The following is a 24,009-nucleotide window of genomic DNA, read 5'->3' on the forward strand; positions in this document are numbered from 1 at the left end:
TTATTAATAGAACTGCTTCAGATATGCAAGTCTGCTGCTTTTATTTCTAAACACCTTACTTAATACTCAGAATCAAATCCCTACTCTATACAGGTTTTAAAAACTACATGCATTCCACTTCTTATCTTTTCTCTACTTTTCCAAGTAATTCCTGCAAATGTTCTACTGGGCTTTAATGCAACCATATGGCAAAGGTAGTAGAAATGGGTTTCTCATAGTAGATCTGGAGGCCACAGCGAATTGTTATTCTGTATGTACTATAGGTCTGCACATACCAAATAGTCCTGTCTAACTCTTTGGAGGCAAACATGAGGACAGCCATTTGCAGGTTCCTCGGATGGTCATATTTCATTAAAGGGATCTTGAAAAGTTACAATACTAAATTAGCACCAGAAAAAATAAGTATTTTTTTAAAATGTTATCTGGAGTGACAAAATAGATTCACTAGAGACAAATCCCTCATGTTTTAATATTCCCACATAACTATTGTATAATTAAGGTCTTCCAATGCTCAGCTAGTAACAAAGTAGGCCGAAGGACTGTTTCCTGTGCTGACATTCTGCTTCCATCCTGCTGCTTGAAAAATGTCACTTAGCATCACAGATCCTGCCAACAGAAGACCCCAAAATGCCAACTGTAATTAAAAAATGTTATTTTCAAAAAACTTCCACAGCTTATATAAAAGGAGAAATATACCCCATCCCTTGAGTTTGCAAAAACGATGGTAAAAAGTCAATGGGACGTAAGGGGGTTATAATCATCGATATTTTAAAGCACAACATAAAAGATTTCTTTTTGATAAGATCTCAACCTACAACAATCGTTGCTTTAATTTATTTTTCGGTCGTCCAATGGGTTTTGCATATCGACGTTTTATTTGTGCAGCTTTCTCATGAAGTAGTTTTCTTCCCTTTTTCTTTGGTCTGCAGACTTGGCAAATCCACATCCCTGAATTAATACATATATGGAAAAAACATTTTAATGTTTCATTTTAGGAGAGACATTAAATATAAACTGTAGCTGTAAGGATGCCTGCATTCAGAACGTGACTCCGAAAGGTGGCTCATTCCCTTCTGTCAGTCTCTTCAGGAAGCCATTGTTAAAGGTCAATTTCCCCGTCAAGGTGGTGAGAGCAGAGGGCAGCCCCTGTCTCAGAGCCTTTCCATAAGGCTTTCCCAACATGTCACCACGCCTCCCTCCTCCACATACACACACAGGACAACCCGAGCCTGTCAGATACTATATGTCTTTTGATTTGAGGAAGATATTTTCAAGTCAATCAGTTTTTGGAACATCTAGACAAAAATATTTATTTTATCATCTCTTTCTGGAAATTTTCCACACTAAAAAAACTATCAGTACAAAATATAATTTTTAAATTAAAACTTAAAATGTTTAAGTACTATGGAGCTACAATTATTAAAACTATACACCTGGCATAGGGAACTAGGTCAAGGATAAGAACTGAAAAGCCAGAATACCGCAAGCTAGAGAAAAGTTTAGCATATTAAACACGTTTTATTTCAAATCAGTGGCGAGTTATCAGATAAAATGACTCAATAGGTGGTAATGGAACAAATAGCTATCTAACTGGTAGGAAAAAAATTATTCCCTATCCTTTACAAAATAAATTCTAGGTAGGTAAATATTATAATATGACAAAATAAAATATTACAAGTACCAGGAAAAATCCATGGATATTTGTATAATCTAAGCATTACTGACATTTAAGACTGAAGCCATAAAAGACTCATGGATTTAACTGCATAAAAATATGAGCTTCTGCAAATCAGAAAAAAAGGTGAAAATCCCAATAGAAAACTGATTAATAGATAAAACAGGCACTTTACAAAGATTATGTACAAACAGCCAATAATCAAACACACAAAAAATGTTTGATCTCACTACTTAAAGAAAATAATTATCAGACATCTTTTTTCTTTTATCAAATCGGTAAAAGTTTAAAATAAGGACACTGTATTTCATTGACTGTAATACACTGCTGACTAAAAGATGCATCTGATTTCAAAGATGTTAAAATGTTTGTTTGTTTTTTAAAAAAGTGTGCCTTAGATTCAATGTAATAAAGTAATGGTGAGTGCCGGTCATAATACAGGGAAGAAGGTATTCTCATACATAGGTGGTTGGTCTGAAAACCGATACAACCTTTCATGTACATAGCCTTTGATCCAGCAATTCCTCCCCTAGGAATTTATCTTAAGGCAATAATTGTGGATGGAAAAAATTGGAAACATTTGTAATGTCCACCATAGGGGACTGGTTAAATAAGTTATGGGTTTTTTTATACAAGGGGTTGCAAAATCAAATATGTTCAGGAACCACCCAGGTATAATACATGTGACTGAAGCAAGCTGGAATGTAACACAACAGGGACTAGTGAGACTGGGGTAAATTGGAGCATGCATACTCTACCTAAAGAACTCAAATTAAAAATTTTAAAAATATTGTAGCAGCTCTTCTGTAATGCATTTAGAGAAGTTGTAAATATTTATACATACTTATATATCGCCAACAAAGCATATCTGTGGCCCACAATCACCAGGTCTGTAGTCTCTGCCCTACATATTATGGAGTTCTACACACTTGTTAAAAACTATGTTAGGAGAACATTTAATGATGTGGAAATGCTAGGATCTATTGTTAAGGTGGGAAAAAACATAAAGTTACAAATTATATATAGAATGTTCCATTTCTTTTTAAAACTGTATGTGGGGCAAGAAGGAATTTCTAATTGATTTTTCTTTTTATCAACCTGTGTTTTCTAAATCTTTCACAATGAAAATGTACAAATTTTGTAATAAGAAGGCAAAGTTATTTTAATGTTTAACAAAAAAAATGAGAAAAAGGATACTGAGCTAGGCTTTACTTATACAATAAATAGAGATGGAAAACCTTACCCCGTAAGGATATAACCATATAAAAGTTCAGATGCTCCTGTTCAAAATATCAACTAATGGCCAAGAAAATGGTGATGGCTCCTGTTGCAGGATCTTTGAGTCATCATTATCACCATCATCTCAAAAATAGGTAATTTCTTGCCTCTGAACATAGTACTGAATAATAGGGAGAGTGGTTTGGAACTTTTGACCTATCTAATCTAAACTTATTCTAGTAAAGAAATAGTTTCAGGAGAGGAAGTCTTTTTATCCCTATATCTGAATTAGAGTCTTTATTATATACATTACCCTCAAACTAATCTGTTACATTCCTCTGGTCATAGTCTGTGCCAAACCCGTAAGTACTGGAAGATGAGAGATGAAAAAATGCTTAAGGAACCTGTAAACCTCTGAGCTGTCAGACAGCAGGACAAGGCTAATGAGCATGTAATAAAACACATCTTAAATATGGTTTAAAAATTCACCTTTTGGCATTCTGGAAAGTGGAGGGTCACAGCACTCCATATGGAATCCTCTATCACAGGAGTCACAAAAAAGCATATTATCCTGTAATGCAACATATTAGAGACTAATTGAGACTGAAAACAACTGTAAAAGGCCACAAATTCGTATGTTATCCAATTAACAGTAAGAAAATATAATAAAGGAGCTCCATGATCAATGCTGAAACCTGACATCTGTTTATTTAAAGGAATATAGCAACGGTCTACAGAAAATAAGAACCTAGACATGGGAAACTAACACTTTTCCTGGAGATGGAGCATGGAGAGCAGTACTTACTGCATTTTTGCCTTGGATTCTACACGCACTGCACGTCTTGCATTCGATGCACTGCCACCTTAAGGCCTTTACATTTGTTGTTAGTTCAGGGCAAAATTTCAAACAAGATGGGTGTCCTATAAGAATAAAAAGTAAATTGTTTTATAGGAATGGTGCCTTAGATGTTTTTAAACTCCCATTCCCTAATACTTAAAATAGTGATAATGCCAAAGATCCTTAAGAACTTGAAAATACAAAAATATCAAAGAATGCAAATTATACTTTGTTTTTCTGCCTTTTACCCCTGTATGTAACAGAGTGACTGTACAAATGTTTTCCCTAAGAGAAACTGGTTAATTTTATACCAATTCTAATCACAAGTCTTGGAGAACTTGAAGATGATAGATACTTAGATTATTCCTGTGCCTTCTGGTAAACCTCCTGCCCTCACCATCATCATAAACCATCATTTACCCAACGTTTTCTGGTTTGCCGAACCGTGACGGCAGTGCCAAAGTTCACACAATTCCTACTCTATGTGTGTAATGAAATCATAAAACATAAAGCAATAGTTAGCTAACTAAAAAACTGGGGCTGCTTAAAATAATACAACTACAAATGCCTCCTTCTTGCCCCCCCCCCCCCCAAAAAAATCCAGTAGTATACAAAGAATATCCCATTGCTGGAATATACAAAAAAGATAACTGTGGCCATCCTGACACCGAGTCTCTGAATTTAAATTCTAGAAGTAGGAACAGAAATAGTAAATTTGAGAGTTAGAATGTTGAAAGATCAAGGTCAAATGGAATTCACCAAGAAGCATACCCTCAACAGGTCTCCCCATTTTCGTGCGTGTTCAGCTTTTCCACACTCTTTTGGGCACACTTTTTACCTAGCAGCTCTCACTTCACAGAGGAAAACCTGAGACCCCAAGGGGCAGCACCACTCAAGGAGGCCAGCCGGGCTGCGCTCAACCATCAATAATAGATTCCACCACAAGGTTTGGGGAGTGGGAGCCCATATTCTGGAGAAGGCAATTCAGTTTAAAATCTGATGGTCTTTATTCATATAAACCTGAGATCTCCAAGCTTGATTTTATTTTTCTAAATCTGGTCTAAAAATAGTAAGAACATTAGTAAATCCCATGTGAAAGAACTTATAACCAAGCTGCAAGAGAAACCTGAAGAGTAATAAAAAAAAAATAAAAAAAAAAGAAGCAGATTCTGCAATTTCAAAACTGTTTTATAATTTCCTGACTCTGGCAGGCTCATTGTTTAAATATGTATTTTGGGTCGCTGCCAAAAAGGTCCTCCTCCCTAAAGCTTAACAGGTGCTTCATAAAATTCCACCCACCAGGAGATTTGGCTTTTTGAAGTAAAAACATTCAAAATCAATCATCAATACTGTTAATAAAAGCACACTATTCCTGAGCTTTAAAAAAAAAAAATCTAAACATCTGTATTTAAGATGTTGAGCAAATAAAATGTTGTCATAGGAGAATGACCTCAGGCAGGAGAGACACCCGGGCAGATGCATTTAACCTCTGACACCATTCTTTTACAAGGGCTTCTCTCATTCAAATAAACGTGGGGGGAAAGTTTAAATATATAAAAATGGCATCAATCACCACTTTCTGCAGCAACAGCAAACAAAGACAGCTTGCTCTTCGACTTTAAGAAGTATACTCTGAAGGGGGAGGGAAGGGGTCTACTTTGATCAACGTCCGTCCTCCCCCACCTTATATAGTGGGGTAAAAACTCACGTTTTAAAGAACAGCAATTTAAATTCCACCCTTAAAATGGGTCCCATCAGTTTAAAAGTATACCATTTACTTCTCCCCCCCCCCTTTTTATTACTTCCTGTAAGTCATACATCACTAGCACATATGACCTCAATTTCATGAACAAAATTTTTTTCTACATTAAAATCCGCTTTTGTTCTTTGTAGCTTAATATTCAGCAACTAAGGTAATTCACATCATTTTATAGCTTACTATTCTCACAGATATCCTATGAAAAATACTTTTTAATAATAAAATTATATATTTTGAAAATTAATGGATTTCAGCTACTTTCAATCAAGAGTACAGAATATTCTCCCTTTTATCACTTGCACTCACTTTAAGCAATATTTCTCAATTACTACCATTTAAGCTACTCAAATGCTAAAATCTTCAGCCTATCTTTCCCTTAGGCAGCAATCTAACTTTTATTTAGCTCAAGAGAATTGGCCATAGATCCCTGCTGGCTCTAAATTTCTATGATTCTGGAAAAGAATGCTGAGGGACAAAGAAATATTTCCACTTTATTTTCTCGTGGCCAATTTTAAAATAACACAAAAGACTGTAATGGAGTCCTGATATACTAATATACAATCTATAGTAATTAGATAAAAGACAGCAATGTAATTCCCTACCTCCCATATAGCCATTCCTCTCAATAATTTCCTCTAAAATTCAGGCTCTCTCTGCTGACACAGTTCATGGTGGTTTGTCTTTCTGGAATCTGGTTTGCTTCTGTGGTTTACAATTTATCAGGTTTGAGATCATAATATACATTCATTCACTCAACATTCTTATTACGAACACATATTAAGCACTAATAGCTTATAGTAGTTTTATCTAGCAAAACCAAAGGAATAAGTACCAAAGAGACCACAAACCAGTAGAAATGATTTTTGGAGGAAGTACTGTGGCAGAAAAACTGGGCTCTGCAGTAGACAGAATAATGGCCTCCAATGATGTCTATACCATAATCCCTGTAACTTGTGAACACAGGGCCTGGCATGGCAAAAGGGACTCTGTACATGAGACTAAGGGTCCAGGACTTGAGATAGGGAGATTATCCTGGATTATCTGGGAAGGCGAAATCTAATCATGAGTGCTTAAAAGCAGAGGATCTTTTCCAGCTGGGTTAATAAGATGAGATGAAAGGAGGAGGAGGAAAGGTTCAAAGTGGGAGAAGGACTCCACCAAACTTTGACAGCTTTGAAGATGGAAGGAGGGTGGGGGCACAAGACAAGAAATATAGGTGGCCTTTCGAAGCAGGAAATGCCATTTACCTGACAGACAGCAAAAAAAAAAGGGGGGGGGCGTAGGGAGGATCTCAGTCCTACAAACACAAGGAACTGAATCCTACCAACAACCCTGTGGGAATTTGCGGTAGCAGAAATAGAAAACTAATAATAAACTCAGACACTGGGTCCCTTGGACTGGCTCTCTGACCAACCACCTGTCGATTTGAGACAGTGAGGAAAAGGACAGACATTTCTGATCATATAGTTTAGCAGGAAAGATAGACAAGTATTAAACAAGAATTAGGGTAACACATGACAATGGGGTGGCTCAGAGACATGAAAGAATCTAGCAGGGGGTTAGACAAAGGCCTTCCTAAGGAAGAGACCCAAAGGATGAGTGAGATTAGATGGGACCACAGGAGGGGCAGGGTGGGAGAAGCTAGCATGTGCAGAGGGAGAGGAGAACATGATACATTCAAGGGGAGGAAGGAGGTGCACGTAACATGAAAGTGATGGTGATGTAGAATACAGTTAAGAGCCCAATCCAGGAGAGATTTTTGGGCTATTTTTTAAATTTTGGGTTTTTTTCCTAGTGATCATTGGTAGTCACTGAAAAATTCTGTGATTAGATTTACAATTTTAAAAAGTAACTTAAACTGCAGTATAAAAAATGGAGGAGGGGAAAGAAGGTCCAGATTAGATGTAATTATTATAATAGCAGATCTGAGTTGGTTTCGTGGGTGTGGTGACATATTGAGGATGTAGGATATATATTAAGACACAGAATCAATAGAATTTTGGATTTGTTGGTGTGAGAGAACAGCATGACTCCAAATTCAGGCTGTGGAACTGAAGGAGTAGCCAGCCAGAGGTACACCATTGGCTAAAATGGTAGGCGAATTAAGATGTGGGTGTTTGTTGATATTTCTGTTGTTATTGTTATGCGTGTTGTTTTTGGGTGGAGGGAGCAGGGCAAGGCTGATAAGCTGTTTTGGACATTAACTTTGAGAAGCCTGTGGGGCCTCCAAATGGAGAGGTTCTGGAAGCATTTGTATCTAAGGGTCTGGAGCTGAGGAGACACTATGAAGCAAAGGGAAAAACACAGGGCCCAAGTCAGAAGTCTGGAGAAACACTTAGAGGATGGAGAGAGGCCAAGGCGCTGACAAAAGACGTGAAAGGAAGTGGCAGGGAGAGAATACAGAGAATATGATATCACAGAAGCCAAAGAAAGAAAACACTTCAAGGAAAAAGGCTCTCAACAGGTCGAACATGGCTGAGAGGAGTATTCGGTGTGGACTGAAAGATGTCCGTTAGATTTTGACAAAGACTGAAAAGTGACCTTCAGATTTTCACTACATGGAGGCAACAAACCCAGGAGGGATTTCAGGTCTCCTGAGAGGGGGGCTGATATTCGACCCCCTTACTGTACAAAGGTGATTTTCTTACTCTCCCAGCTACGTCACAGCAGCCTTTCTCTGGGTCTAGTTTCAATGAGCTTCCACTTAGAATGATGCTGTAATTTTGAACTGTACACTTATCTTAGATTTGCTAATTTGAAAACACACATGCACACAACTCATCTGTAAGTAAGATTTAACCACCCAGCAATCTGAGCAGCAGACACAAAATTTCATTTGGTATAATATCTAATACTTATGTGAAGCTAATTAAAGATAATTTGGTCTTAATGAGGCAAAGAGAATATAACAGTGTTAATTTCAAAGTAGGCTGATCCATGAAAGTCAAGTAAAATCACTTTCTAGTCCCAACATTTCCTAGACATGAAGACTCTCGGATGATTCCCACATTCCTACCAGTGGTTACAATGATCCTTCACATTTGTGGAATGTTTTATAGTCACTGATAATTTTCATATCATTCTCACTAAATCCTCACAACAGCCCTATGGATATAGGGTACAGATGTCCCCTTCTGCATTTTACAGATATGGAAAACTGCAGTTGCACAGCTGGTAAGCAGAAGAGAACTGGAAGACCACATCTGGGGCTCCTTGCACTATATATGTCACCTCATGTCTTTTTTTGTTTGTTTGTTTGTTTGTTTTAATATTCTTATTAATTTCAGAGAGGAAGGGAGAGGGAGAGAGAGAAATAGAGACTTCAATGATGAGAGAGAATCATTGATTGGCTGCCTCCTGCACACTACAAACTGGGGATCGAACCCGCAACCCAGGCATATGCCCTGACCGGGAATCAGACCGTGACCTCCTGGTTCATAAGATGACACTCAACCACTGAGCTACGCTGGCTGGGCCACCTCACATTTTTACTACCTGCAAACCCAAATCATTTTTTCAAAAGAACTTTAAGCAGAAAGAAACATAGTTAAAGTCAGTCGAACCAAGATGGCGGCATAGGTTAACACCGGAGTTTGCTGCTTTGAACAACTACTTCAAAAGTGAAACCAAAAAACGGAAGGGACATCACCCAGAACCACAGGAACGCTGGCTGAGTGGAAGTCCTACAACTAGGAGGAAAGAGAAACGCATACGGACACTCAGAGGAGGCGCAGTGCTGAAGTCAAATTCTGAGGAGCAGAGTGCGCGGAGCGGGCTGGCGGCGGAGGGCGCGGTTGTTGTTTTCAGACTCTGAGCACCAGATCCGGGCGAGTCTTTAGGGACCCAGACTCAAACGGGAGAAGCGGAACTGTCTGGCTTCGGTCAGAGCAAGGGCAGCTTTCTCTCGGAGCTTTGCAGCGGGTGCTGGGACTCAGAGAGGCAGAGCCCCTGGGGACAGGACTGAGAGCCGCCATAACTGCTCTCTCCGGCCCACCCTGTTGATCCTGTGCGACCCGCCCTGCCCAAGCCCTGCACAGAGGCATTTGCCGGATAGCCTCAGGCAAAGGCTAGATTAGCACCTCCCTAGAGGACAGAAGTTCTCTCACTGCTGACACAGCTGATTCTCATAGCCACTTGGCCTGGAGGTCAAACCCTCCCTGGAATTAGCTACAACAATCAAGATTTACCTATAAGACTGCAAACAAAGACCACTAGGGGGTGCACCAAGGAAGCATAACAAAATGCAGAGACAAAGAAACAGGACAAAATTGTCAATGGAAGAAATAGAGTTCAGAACCACACTTTTAAGGTCTCTCAAGAACTGTTTAGAAGCTGCCGATAAACTTAATGAGATCTACACGAAAACTAATAAGACCCTCGATCTTATATTGGGGAACCAACTAGAAATGAAGCACACACGGACTGAAATAACGAATATTATACAGACGCCCGACAGCAGACCAGAGGAGCGCAAGAATCAAGTCAATGATTTGAAATGCGAGGAAGCAAAAAACATCCAACCGGAAAAGCAAAATGAAAAAAGAATCCAAAAATGCAAGGATAGTGTAAGGAGCCTCTGGGACAGCTTCAAGCGTACCAACATCAGAATTATAGGGGTGCCGGAAGATGAGAGAGAGCAAGATATTGAAAACCTATTTGAAGAAATAATGACAGAAAACTTCCCCCACCTGGTTAAAGAAATGGACTTACAGGTCCAAGAAGCGTGGAGAACCCCAAACAAAAGGAATCCAAAGAGGACCACACCAAGACACATCATAATTAAAATGCCAAGAGCAAAAGATAAAGAGAGAATCTTAAAAACAGCAAGAGAAAGAAACTCAGTTACCTACAAGGGAATACCCATACGACTGTCAGCTGATTTCTCAACAGAAACTTTGCAGGCCAGAAGGGAGTGGCAAGAAATATTCAAAGTGATGAATACCAAGAACCTACAACCAAGATTACTTTATCCAGCAAAGCTATCATTCAGAATTGAAGGTCAGATAAAGAGCTTCACAGATAAGGAAAAGCTAAAGGAGTTCATCACCACCAAACCAGGATTATATGAAATGCTGAAAGGTATCCTTTAAGAAGAGGAAGAGGAAGAAAAAGGTAAAGATACAAATTATGAACAACAAATATGCATCTATCAACAAGTGAATCTAAGAATCAAGTGAATAAATAATCTGATGAACAGAATGAACTGTTGATTATAATAGAATCAGGGACATAGAAAGGGAATGGACTGACTATTCTTGGGGGGGAAAGGGGTGTGGGAGATGCGGGAAGAGACTGGACAAAAATCATGCACCTATGGATGAGGACAGTGGGTGGGGAGTGAGGGCGGAGGGTGGGGTGGGAACTGGAAGGAGGGGAGTTATGGGGGGAAAAAAGAGGAACAAATGTAATAATCTGAACAATAAAGATTTAATAAAAAATTAAAAAAAAAAAAAGAAACATAGTTAAAGAAAATACTGGCCATTTGTGATATTGCATCATATTAAATAGAGAAAAATTTCTAATTGTCTTGATGATGTAAGCAGAAGGAAACATTTATTACTCATGTCTATGAAATCTAAGCAGAGTTTAAATGTGACATCATACAAATGGTACTTCAGATAGAGGCAGCTAAAAACTAACATGCACATGTGGGAAACATTTCAGAACGATCCTCCATATGGGCTGCCATCTACATTTCCTTTTCCTGGTTTTATACTGCTATGGGTATTTTTTTCACATAAACATCTTACATTAGTGATTCCTTTGAACACTACAAATGGTCTCAATTCAATCCTAGAACCAATGGACTCAACTGAGTGTGAAACAGTGGCCATTTCCATGAGACCAACGAGGGGTACCACCAATCTGTAATTCCCACTCAAGAAACTGGACTGTGATAGAGGGGCTCCCACCATTATCATAGGGCACTGTTGAGCCATGTCAGCTGGCTTTATTCTTTTTCCCCCTATAATAATCAAGGGGTCCCAACAGGGCATTATAACTACAAGATCCCGTCCTCCCAAACTCTCTAAGAAGAGCCATATTTTATTTTGAGCCTTCAATTTGAAGACTAGCAAATAACAAAGTCCACTCATCTGATCTACCAGCTGAAGTAAATGCCTACAATGCATCTCCCCGAATTAGGAACAATGGTTCTTTTGACCAACATAGCTGTCTCCAGACTGGCACAATACTCAAGGGAAGATTAAGTGAACCTCAACAGTAGAGCCGGATCCCATTGCAGAGTCCAGAGAAGCACTCTGAGCCATCCTCTGTCCTAAACAAAGGAACATGATGACCCCAGGGCTTGAATTTCTGCCATGACCCATACCTCCACTCCAAAGCCTCTGGCTCTGTCTACCTGAAGGGAGGGGGAAAGACTGGTGCACAAAATGACTCTAACTATATAAGCCTTCTAGACAGTATCCTCAATTCATTCTTCTCCGTGTGTTAAAAGAGAAAACAAGAGAGTATTTTTGAAAAAAGAAAACAACACTATACCCACACACCCTGGAAAAGTAAGAAGCTTTGGAGGAAAAAAATTTCAGTGACCTCAAAGTATAAAGGAGATCAAAACTCTCTTTGGCAGGTCTTCAATCTGGGAAACACGAAGGGAGATTGATTACATCAGAAAATCTAAGATCTGCCTGTTTAGAATTACACCTTTATACCCTGTGAAGGAGGCCTTGAAGTTATGATCTAGAAGATAATGATCTCAAATTCCTTATCAACTCAAGTAAGTGTATCACCAGGGGTAAGGAAATATATGAAGGGAACTTTTCTTCCCACACTTAAGTGCGTCTTTAATCTGTCTAGACGCCCAGACAAATACATACTCATGAAATAAAATAGTGAAGGGTACTGTTAAAGTACCACCTTAAAAACCACAAAGGGTAGACCCTAGACAAGTGAACACCACTGAATTGATCAGGCAGTGAAACAAAAGAATAATTCATTCAGAATGAGCCTCATGTGAAACCCAAAAGATAACTAAAGAGTCTGAACTGATGAGTGAGGCACTACCTCACCAGGCTAAAACAGAGAGATTGTAGGGTTGAAATTTATTAAACTGAACATACAGATAATGTTTCCCTGCCCTTTGTCACTATCCATGATAACATGGGCAGTAAAAGGATTTAATGAATCTGTAGAGCCCATCAAAAAGACTGTCAGAATGCATTTCTCAAGCAGAGTTTGAAATGTCTTATTTCCAAGGCTCTCCCTCCTGGTGAGGTCCTGAAGCTGCTGAATCACATCGAGCCCATCAAGTTCAACCTTCATAAGGGGAAGAAGCATCACTGCACAACACTGCCATGCCTTGGTGTGAAACACTTCCTCCATCCAAGCATCGAGCAGCTGCCAAAAGCGGTGATGAGATTTTGAATTACTTGCAGCAATTAAGGACAACAATATCAAATATGCCCAATTATAACAATGGCAGCCATTTATAGCACACTTACCAGAGTCGTTGTAGGCCCTCTGCTAGACTGTTTACTTGTGTCCTTTCCTTTAATTCCCACAAAACCCAAGAGGTAGGTGCTAATATTACCCGATTTTCTAACGAGGACACTGAGCCTCAGAATGGTTGAGGAATTACCTCAAAGAAGAGGAGATAGGTTACTGCTGGCTCTCCAGTTTGCTCTTAACCACTACATGACACTGACTTCCTAAAAGAAAACATGCTATGGTGTTTGTTGTTTTTAAAGATAACTATAACTTCAGAAATAGTAGTTGGTTATGAATTTTAAAATAACACTTTGGGAGGGGGAGTTTCAGTAAGCTGGAAGAAAATTTAAAGATTAACACAAGGATTAATTTTCAAAATCTAATAAATGTCACTCAACCTATTGATATGTATGTACATGTGTTTAAGTATGTGCATATGTGAATACATAACATATAAGCATATACATATCTCAGTTAGACAACCGTCACCTGCTGAAGAAGGAAGACTGGCTTTTAATGTAAGACAAATTATTTTAATGTAAGCAATCTGACTTTTAGTTTTTATTATGAAACTAGAGATATGGTCTTCAAATGTTGAGAAAAAGGCAGAAGTGACAGTTATCTTGAAAGCAGATGGAGGTCCTGCAATTTGCCAGAGATCCACGTCCCTGCCCAGCATTCCTTGATTTCAACATCACCTTCTACAAAGACCATTCTTTTCCTACCTAATTCTAGGCAATTTTAATTTCTTTCATGCCTGATTTCTTGAGTCTATCATTGCAATTTCCAGAATACTGTCCCTTTCAGTCACACAGAGCTGTGATGTAATACTATATTTCACCAGTAGGTGTCATGAACTGAAATACTAGATATCCTAACTCAAATATCTCTTAATTGAGACTTCAGGTTATAGAAAACACTTGCTTCTATTTGTATCCAGCTTGAAAACTTAGAATTCTCCTCGTTGAATCTGCCTGCAAAGTAGAATACTTTACATTGAATTACCAATGCTGGTATGAATTCAAAGCTTAATTATAAATATTAACATACTAGGTAAATTATATAAATATATATAACTTTATGTCAATGCTAATATATTCACACTTTTCTCCCCTCCACCTGTAATTACTCATAAAATTTTTAAATGTATGCTATTACCAAATAATTGCTTTAAATAACAAATACAGTTTTGCCTGGTCAGTGTGGCTCAGTGACTGAGCAGCAACCTATGAACCAGGAGTTCACAGTTCAATTCCAGGTCAGGGCACATGCTCGGGTTGCGGGGCTCGATCCCCAGTAGGGGGCATGCAGGAGGCAACTGATCAAAGATTCTCTCTCATCATTGATGTTTCTATCTCTCTCTCCCTCTCCCTCCCTCTCTGGAATAAATAAAAAAATATTATTTTAAGGAATAAATACAGTTTTGAAAGAGATAAATAGTATGTAGCTATAATGGGGAGTCATTATACATATACAAAAAAAACACCAACTTACCACTACTGCCACAATCTGCACAAGAAAGGAGTTCTTCTGGTTTCTTTTCACGATTTGATTCTTTAGTCCCCAAACAGAAGCTACATATTGGAATGGGATCAGCACGGGGCTATAACAATTAAAATGGAAAAATATTGTTAGTCTTCCATTTAAAAATTAAGAACAACACATTAAAGTCAAAAGCTGCTTACATATTTCTTTAACAAAGAAAAACTGCTCAATAAGGTGTCCAAATCAGCATTTTCTGCTAATAAAATAAATCTTTAAAATTATCTGATACTAAAGAATTTACTGCCTGAATGTTTTTAAGTGTAATACATAAGATTTAGAAGTAATTTTTATTAAACCAATGAAATTATCTATATTTATAAAAGCCTGAGCGACCGCTACGACCAAACGACCGGTCGCTATGACATGCACTGACCACCAGGGGGCAGACACTCAATGTAGGAGCTGCCCCCTGGTGGTCAGTGCATTCCCACAGCCAACCTCCCATGGCTGGCCAACCTCCCACGGTTCCTCCCCACCGCCAGCCGGGTGGTCAGTACACTCCCACAGCCAACCTCCTGCAGTCCCTCCCCACAAGGGACCCTACCCGTGCACGAATTCGTGCGCAAATTCGTGCACTGGACCTCTAATATGTCATATAACTTTCCACTAACGAACATTGAGGATTCATTTGAAATCTTGTATGGTTCCCATAACCTACATGCCTATAATAAGTTGATTCATCTATGTACTCAGTATCCGAGATTACAAATATCATGTATTTAGGTCTGACTATTAAGCTGAACTTTATCAAATGTTTTAGTGCAGGTTACTCTTATTCTCTCTCTCTTCTCTCTTCTCTCTCTCTCTCCCCCTAAACTCAATCAATTTTTAAAAAGTAAACTACATAATGCCACATAAAGGAAATAAACTCTCAGTCTATGACATTCCCACTTTAACATAAGAAATAACAAAACATTTGTCTAACCCCCTAGCACCCTTTAACTCTCACTAAGGAAAATGCTTTGAACAATGTATAAATCTGCATACATTTTGTGTCTCCATTGTTATTTATGACTACCAGCAATGCTATTATTCCCATCCATATGAATAGTTGACTGTGCCTACAGATCTGGTCACATTTATTTTGAACAACCAAAATTGTATGAAAACTAAAATTATTTTTTGCATATTCCAAGCCTTCACACATGTGTGTCAGCCATCTGAATGCAACTATAATGTATTTATATTTAAATCTCTTGAATCAAAGATTCAAGGCAAGAAAACTTAGTATAATCACAAAATTTTTAATGTAAATTTAAAACAAGATTTTGCTAGGTCTTTCTAAATATACATCAGCATAAAATAAACATCATTTGTTCAGCTACTCTATCCCAAATGCCTTAATACATTGCCTGATGCACGGTAGGCACTCAAAAAATATTTGCTAACTGAATAAATGAAAGAAACATATTTTACTTTGACAAAAAAACAACGCTCATCTCAAAGAAAATATTTCAAATGCTTACAATGATTCCAACAAATGTCCTGGTTCACTGTGACAACATGTCTTCAAAAACCAGAATCCATCTTATAACCAAGCATCTACAAAATTGTTGAATATGACTGTTAATTTTATCTTACAATATCAGTGTTCATCATTTTGCCCTTATTTTCAGTTTAATGTGTTCTTTTAATATGCACAGGCTTTACTTTCTGAGGTAGCTATGCAAATGTGTCTTTGAGGCCCTAGTTAAAAAAGAGTATAAAACAGTTTGTATTAGAAAAAGAAAAAAAGACAAGCTACAATAAATTGGTCACTGACTCTAGCCACAAATTTTTAAAGGCCAGATAATCAGCACTGCATAATTATGGTTCCATAGTTATTACTTGCAACTGCTCAACTGCAGTACCTTGGGAACACTTTTGTTCCTTTAAATAGCAATTAAAAGAACAATCTGGTTTTAAAATGACAACATTCCCCTGATAGATTCTAGCTAAAACCCAGTCCTTGTACTAATGGGATTCCTGCTTTCATTTGATATAACAATGCTCAAGCCATTGCTGCCATCCTTGCAGTGATAAATAATTTACAAAATGTCACATATCATTCATGCAATGAAACAAATCCAAACCTGCCATCCCATTTTTCTTTCCCAGATGAATTTTTAGCTGCAAGAAAGACATGGCCATCAGCCAGCATTCATGCTCATTTTTCGTTTTTAACTAAAGGTAACACAAAGGACAAAGGTTGCTAGTAGTTCATGGCCAGAAAGACTGATGTCCCACACTCTGCCCAATAATAGAAAGCATAGATGCTATCACTTCACGCTACATTCAAGCGAACCCACCATGCTGATGAATGCTCACCACCATTTATTTTAGGGATAACTATCTCACAATACTCTATAAAACCACTGCATTATACAGAAATGTCTGCCCTGCTGAATTATTGATAATTCAAAGCACTTTTTGCTAACCTCAGTATAGCCAAGTCTAATTAACTTTAAAAAATTGTCACTTGTATGAAATGAAACTTTTACAGTAATACATGTAAATGGGTCACAGAATTATTATGATTCACTATTCTCAATCAGACTACATATAAACTGTTTCAAAAATAATCCCTGGTAATAGATTAAAATGAACTGCAATCAGAAAGAGGTCTGAATACAAGGAACTCGATTCTATACAAGTCCACTGCAGGCAAATCATATTTAAGAAACCTGAAAATATCTCCCAATTCTTAATTCCTTTCTTTGAAATGTCACAATGTTGCCTAACCTGTTGATCACATTTTCTTATCAACATGCCTGAATAGTTCAAGCTGAACTCGAGAATTAACACCCATGAAAAGGCTTAAACTCTGCAGACTGCTTAGGAAGCACGTCCTCTGTATCTCTCACGTAATGGCCATGGGGAAGCGGCGAGGGTAGAGGCCACTCACACACTATCTCATTTAATCATCTTAACAACCCTGCCATGAATGTATATTATTGCACACTCATTTTAGGCAGGAAATTGAGGATCTGAGAAGTTAGGTAACTTTTCTAAAGTTGTACAGGTTCAACTGTGGAGCTGGGATTTAAACACAAATCTATCTTTTCTCAAGGCCATTCCTCACCTGTACTACCCATCACTCCACTCCCCCTTTTCTCCTCTCAGGAAAACAGATATTATCTTTCCATCAGCGGCAATAACTCTTTATAAATATGCTCAAAACCTTTTCCTTTTAATTTCTTCCATTACCAATGGCATAGGCAGTGGTCGGCAAACTCATTAGTCAACAGAACCAAATATCAACAGTACAACGATTGAAATTTCTTTTGAGAGCCAAATTTTTTAAACTTAAACTATATAGGTAGGTACATTGTTATTCACTTAATTAGGGTACTCCTAAGGCTTAGGAAGAGCCACACTCAAGGGGCCAAAGAGCCGCATGTGGCTCGCGAGCCGCAGTTTGCCGACCACGGGGGGTTTGGAAACGATTTAAAAAGCAACCATTAACATGCAGTAGATTATTAATTACAACGGAGAAAGATACCTTTACAATGGAGAGATCTGACAGACATTGCCTTAACCCAGTGACTGAACCCATCACCAATATGGGACAGACACCATGTGCCTCCCGAGCATTTCGCTGAAGGACACAGCACTGCCTGCATTATGCAGTCTTCTCCCTGGAAACACTTGCCCTGAATCTAATCATAAGGAAACCATCAGGCAATTCCAAACTTAGGGACATTCTACAAAGCCAGGACTTTTCAAAAAATGGCGATGTCATATAAGACCCAAAAAAGGGCAGAACCAATGTAGGCAACTAAAGTGGCAAGAAAACCAAATACAATTCATGATCCTTGCTTGGATTCTGAATTTTAAAAATACCCACAGCTATAAAGGACATAATTTGGATAATTATGGAAATATGCACTAAATAGTAAACAATATATAAGCTAGATATAACAATATTGAGTCAACAGAATTGTGATAATATAGGAGAGCATCCTATAGCATTCTTAAAGGAGTTGTGTGCTAAAATACTTTAAAGTGCCATAATGGTTACAATTTCAGTTCAAATGACGCAGGGGAAAACCTATTTGTGTGTGTGTGTGTGTGTGTGTGTGTGTGTGCATGCAGAGAGGGAGAGAGAAAGCAAACATGGCGCAATGTCAACAGTTGGTGACTCCGTAAAGGGTACTTGGGTGTCTTCATTATAGCATTCTTTCCATTTTTCTGCATGCTTGCAATTTTCTCAACAAAAAGTTGAAGGGGAAAGAATACCCCCTCCATTCTCAAAAAAAGATCTAGAATAAATTATTATACAGTTGGACTACATGCATTTATAAAATAAAATCTATCGATCTAATAACCAAGTCACAGGAAATACAGAGGACAGAGGAAGGTGTCGATCTAGTATATAGCAGAGGGATGCAAGTACCCAAACTCTCCAGGACAAATGACTCAGTTTCATCAACGAAGAAATTAAAAGGGAGACAGTGAGTAAGCAAGGCTTTTCAGCCAATCACAACGTATGTTCCTTATCTTGATCATGATTTTTTACAAAGTAAATTGTAAAACTAAACAAAATTGCATCACCTGCTGAAGGACCTGGGGCTAGTTAGCCTGGAAGAACCTGTTGGGAGGGGCAGCTGGGTGTCTTCACGCAGGGGAGAGGCTCAGATTTGTTTTCTATGAGCACAAAATTTGGACCAACAGGGGTGATTGCAGAGAGTTAAATTTTCAAGAGTTGGCCAGCAATAGAAAAGATTGTGTAGATTTTTTTCTGTTGCCTTTATTAATGTATTTTTTATTTCATTTTTTAAATTGCAGCCAAAATATAGATAACATAAAAGCTACCCCCTTCACCCCTGTTAAGTACACAGTTCAGTGGCATTACGCACATTCGCCTTATTGTACAACTATCATCACCACCGATCTCCAGTACTTTTTCATCTTCCCAAACTGTCACCTTGTCCCCATTAAACACTAACTCCCCTTCCCTCCTCCCCTCAAGTCCTAGGCAACCACCCTTCTATTTCCTGTCTCTAAGTTTGATTCCTTTAGGTGCCTCCTTTAAGTGAAATCATACTGTCTTTGTGGAATGATTATCTTGAGGCAGCTGGAGGCCCCAGTAATCAGAAGACCAAGAAGAGGCTGAAATGGCTCTGCAGGACGGTGAGGATGCCACAGCCAAGGAGCCTCACACAAACGGGGGATCTGGACCCTTCAAAGGTCCTTTCCAGATTAAACATTTTAATGGTTTCATGGCTGGATAATCTCTACGGCCTTTCCCAGCTCAGCTGTAATTTTTTATTGATTCTATTATACTTAAAAGACATTTTAAGAGTCTTCAGGACCCTTGACCACAAAATTAAATAGCCTTTCAAGACAAGGCATTTTTAAGAAGTTTTACATTTGCTTAAGGTTACTTTTGTTTCTGCCATGAAGGAAACATGTTTGTTAGTCTTGTTAATCTAAGTAATTGGACAAAATTAAATGAAAGCTCCTGCACTCAATCAGAGCCAGGGTATCCAGGCTCACATTCTCTTTCTAACAAACACACAAAACAGGGGTTTGGTCTCTATTCACAATGATCAGGGATATCGCCCCTTCTTTCCATAGTCCTCCCTACAGATTCATCTCCTCAAGTCATCTACAGCTTTCTTGAATCTACTCATAAAACATACCATTTTAGTCTTTGTAAGTGTTAGAAATAATTCAGCATTTTTTCATTCATCTATTCATTCCTGTATCATGGAAAGACCTAGATTTAAGTTCTGTACTCCTAGACTCAGGTCTCCTCATTTGTAAAAGGCCACAATAGTTAGTATCCATGTTGTTTAGCTTCAGGGCTGCTGAAGTTCAAAGGTGAGTGTGTGTGAAGTGCTCTGTAAACTATAAAATTCTATTCAAATATTGTTATGATTATTGCAAAATTCACTTTAGCTATAAAAACAAAAAGTGCAAACAACTTCAAGTCCATAACAAATAAAGATCAGCACAAATGAATTGTTCTGGAGTTTAGAATTACCCCATAAAAGTCTTTGATTCTGTGAGCTCCCATGATAAATATTAATCTTAGAGGGCCTTTTCTTTTTAATGAATTAATCAGGCAGTACAGGAGCAGGGTATAAAGTGCCTCCATGAGAACCAAGAGGCCTGTAACTGATTTAATAAAAGGAAAGCTCAATGTAAAAGGAAAGAAAAAGGTGTCAAAGGAAGAAAAGCACCAACAAATATAAAATCGTAAATGAACAATACCACAAAACGAACAAAGGATTTATAAATCCGAGTATCAGACAGTTCATCTTTGGAGAGTGTGCCCTACACTTGTGCTCAGACAACTCATTCAATGACTCCAAAACGACTTATATGAAAGGGCTGTTTTAAGACTCTTCTCTATGTCTCTCTTTAATTTGCACCCCTTTGTCATTCTGTACTTAAATCTGAAGTTTAAGTAATGCTTTGCCATTTACTGAAATGCTTTTCTCAAGTGTCTCACTTGTGCTGAACACAAACCCTGTGAGCCAGGGTTGGTGGCTCTGTCTCCGTTTTACAGGTAAGTGAAATGCCTCCATAGGGTCACACGGCTATTAAGCCTGCTGACTCCTAGCCCTTTGCTCTTTCACTCCCCCGCTGGTTGGTCCCTCATGTTGTTTGCAGCTTGATTCAGATATCACATTATCAGAGAGGCTATCCCAGACTACTCTCTCTGAAATTGCATTCCACCAGGGCCCTTCTGGGTCCTCCAGGCCTTGCTTTATTTTTCTGCACTACAATCATCACTATCTAACATATTATGTGTCATTTATTTGTCTTATTTTATTTCACTTAATTAAACTATAAAAGCTCCATTAGGAGGGCAGAGACTTTGATCACTGCTGTAGCTGCAGCCTCAAAGTACACATTGAATAAATGAATGAACAAATGAACAAACTGACTGTTTTCAGGTTAGCAACTGGTTCCTCTGGTTCAACAGGTCCCAAAATAGTGACTACTTTCTTTACTTTAATATATGGCCTCGATGACTACACGATAGCATGCGAAGCAACCACTGATGGCACGGTGGGTTCCATCACTGTCTAATCTGAAGGCCTTTGTTCTATTCTGGCTATTCATAATGATTGACACTGGAAATAATTGTCCTTCCCTGGGTATAATCTGACAAAACAGAACAAAAAACTTTAAATCAGCTGGGAGGAAAATTATCTGACCTATTAAGTACTAACTATTAAGGCTCAGTCAGTAATAGCCACTGTAGGCTGCAGGGAAGGCAGATTTGGGGCCACGCCCAGTTGCCAGTACCTAATTGTGACCCCCTTCTTTCCCTCTCACGACAGAATTCTACAAGTAAAAAAAATAAAAGTCAAGGAAGATAAATACACTGCAGTGAGAGTAGCAAAATGATAACAAGAGCGTGAATCTGTTAAACCTTTTCTAATATTTTATTGATTTTTTACAGAGAGGAAGGGAGAGGGATAGAGAGTTAGAAACATCGATGAGAGAGAAACATCGATCAGCTGCCTCCTGCACACCCCTTACTGGGGATGTGCCCACAACCAAGGTACATGCCCTTGACCGGAATCGAGCCTGGGACCTTTCAGTCCGCAGGCCGATGCTCTATCCACTGAGCCAAACCAGTTAGGGCTAAATCTATTTTTTTTTAATATCTCATGAACTTTAGTGCTTTATTAGCAATGAATATTTTCCACAAACTGCACAACTGACACCAGTGGGACAACAGAGGTTGAAAACTGTTCGTGTTGTTTTAGGGTAACACACTTTGTGTGTGTTTTTGCCACTTCAGCACTCTACTTGACACTTATCTAATAAAGAACCAGACTTCATTTCTTGCCACTTAACCCACTTATTCAACTGCTGTCAGTCTGCACAGACCAAGCAGGCTCCTAATGAGGACACAGATCACACTCAGGTTTTCCTTTATAGCAATCTGCTCAGATGTGGTCTTTGGAAATACACTAACTTTAAAAGCAGAGACTTCCTGTGATGATCTAAGTGGTCTTGTTTTTTGAAAGCGTTATCTTGCTCCCATCGGTGTGAGCTGTGACTGTGGTCAGTGCAGTCACCCCTCCCAGGAAGGTCTGGTGCCCGCGCAGCAGCACCAGGGCTCCCGCAGGCCCTTCAGGGCACAGCAGACTGTTCACTGCATGCCCATCGCCATTTTTTCTACACTCACGTACCCTTTCATTTTATTCTGAGGCTAGTCTTACAATCCTGTCGTGAATTTTGACCTAAATAGATGCCAAAATAATTTCTCCCAGAAGATAACTGGAGATGTATACTTATTATAAGGCTTTTCACAAGCAACAATTTTACACTAATTTTACTCTCGCCATATAGATTTTTATTGTATCACCTCCGCTGCTCATTATACTTCTCTGTGGGTAATTGGTTCTGTGAGGGAGCGCGCACTACATCATTCCCACTGGCTCGGGACTGAGTTTCTGTATTACTCTGGGCAAAAGGATTTACTGTTGCTGATGTATGGAGATCTTGAGTGTGACCGCTGTATTTTACCACCTGTCATAGTGAAGAGAGTTCTCTGTATTTTAAGAGTGACAACAAGTAAATTAAATATAATAAAATAAAAATATTTAAAAGCATCCCTATCCATCTCCATAATCTTTTTTTCATTTAAAAAATAACTTGGAAGCAAAATCAGTATCAATGACCACCTACTGGGAAATTCCCACAATCAAAGGCTGGTTCAGAGGTACCAAATAATAAAAGCTTAGCCACAAAGGAATAAGAAGAGGAGGAAGACTTTCCGAGAACATCAGCCACACAGATATCAATTGTGTGGAGCTAATTGAAATGCTCAGATTGTGTCCTGTGGTCTAGAACTTGTTCTCATTAGGCAGGTGTGCCATTTACGAGTGCCGATTAAGGAAAGCGCTTCTGCTTTTGGAAGGAAACAAATCTAAGCCTGTTCACTGCATTTAACAATAGTGTCTCATTTGTCTTTTTGGTGAGGGGGAGGGGGAAAAGAGATAATGAAACAAAACTACCTTCCCAGGGTCTTTAATTTCTTATCTGGACAGGGACGTGGCTTTTTAAGATTTCATTTGAAAATCTCTCCTCCACCCCTACTATTTGAAATTGCAGATACTGCATTTATCTTCTTAAGAGGGATCAAAGTCTGATTCAACACAGCTGGAAATTCAACACATGGTTACAGTAAGTCTGTTTAGGATTTACCAACTATTCTCTTTGGCAAGCATGTCACAATATTAGCAAATAATATAAACCTTACTCTAGATTTTGAAAAATAAAAATTGTAAAGTAATTCATATCCAAGTGTCACAAATCTGTAATAGTTTGTTTTTTCCTTTCTTCTATTTTTAGAGTAGTTTTAGGTTCGCAGCAAAATTGAGAGAAAGGTACAGAAATTTCCCATATACTACTACCCCCTCCCCCAACACATGCAGAGCCTCCTCCACTGTCAAACATCTCTCACCAGTGGTACATGTGTTAGAAATGATGAGCCTACACTGACACCCAAAGTCCACAGTTTACATTAGGGTTCTCTCTTGGCACTGTACAGTCTATGGGTTTGGACAAATTGATGAT

At 38.6% G+C, this 24,009-nt stretch overlaps 1 protein-coding gene across 9 annotated transcripts in view; it reads right to left on the bottom strand.

The window, feature by feature from the left end:
• The window catches only part of KAT6B (lysine acetyltransferase 6B), a 183,621-nt gene that overhangs the window by 54,648 nt on the left and 104,964 nt on the right, over positions 1 to 24,009 (bottom strand). For 8 of the 9 annotated variants that reach the window (XM_059662295.1, XM_059662296.1, XM_059662294.1 and 5 more), the window contains 4 exons: positions 14,431 to 14,539; positions 3,699 to 3,814; positions 3,383 to 3,464; positions 816 to 948 (listed from right to left, as the gene is read on the bottom strand). In XM_059662295.1, coding sequence (XP_059518278.1) covers positions 816 to 948; positions 3,383 to 3,464; positions 3,699 to 3,814; positions 14,431 to 14,539 — 440 coding nt within the window. Of the gene's footprint in view, positions 1 to 815; positions 949 to 3,382; positions 3,465 to 3,698; positions 3,815 to 14,430; positions 14,540 to 24,009 lie in introns of those variants that run through there. The other variant, XM_059662302.1, reaches the window with a different exon arrangement.

Source organism: Myotis daubentonii, chromosome 13 (genome assembly GCF_963259705.1).
Source record: "Myotis daubentonii chromosome 13, mMyoDau2.1, whole genome shotgun sequence".
Classification (NCBI taxonomy): domain Eukaryota; kingdom Metazoa; phylum Chordata; class Mammalia; order Chiroptera; family Vespertilionidae; genus Myotis; species Myotis daubentonii.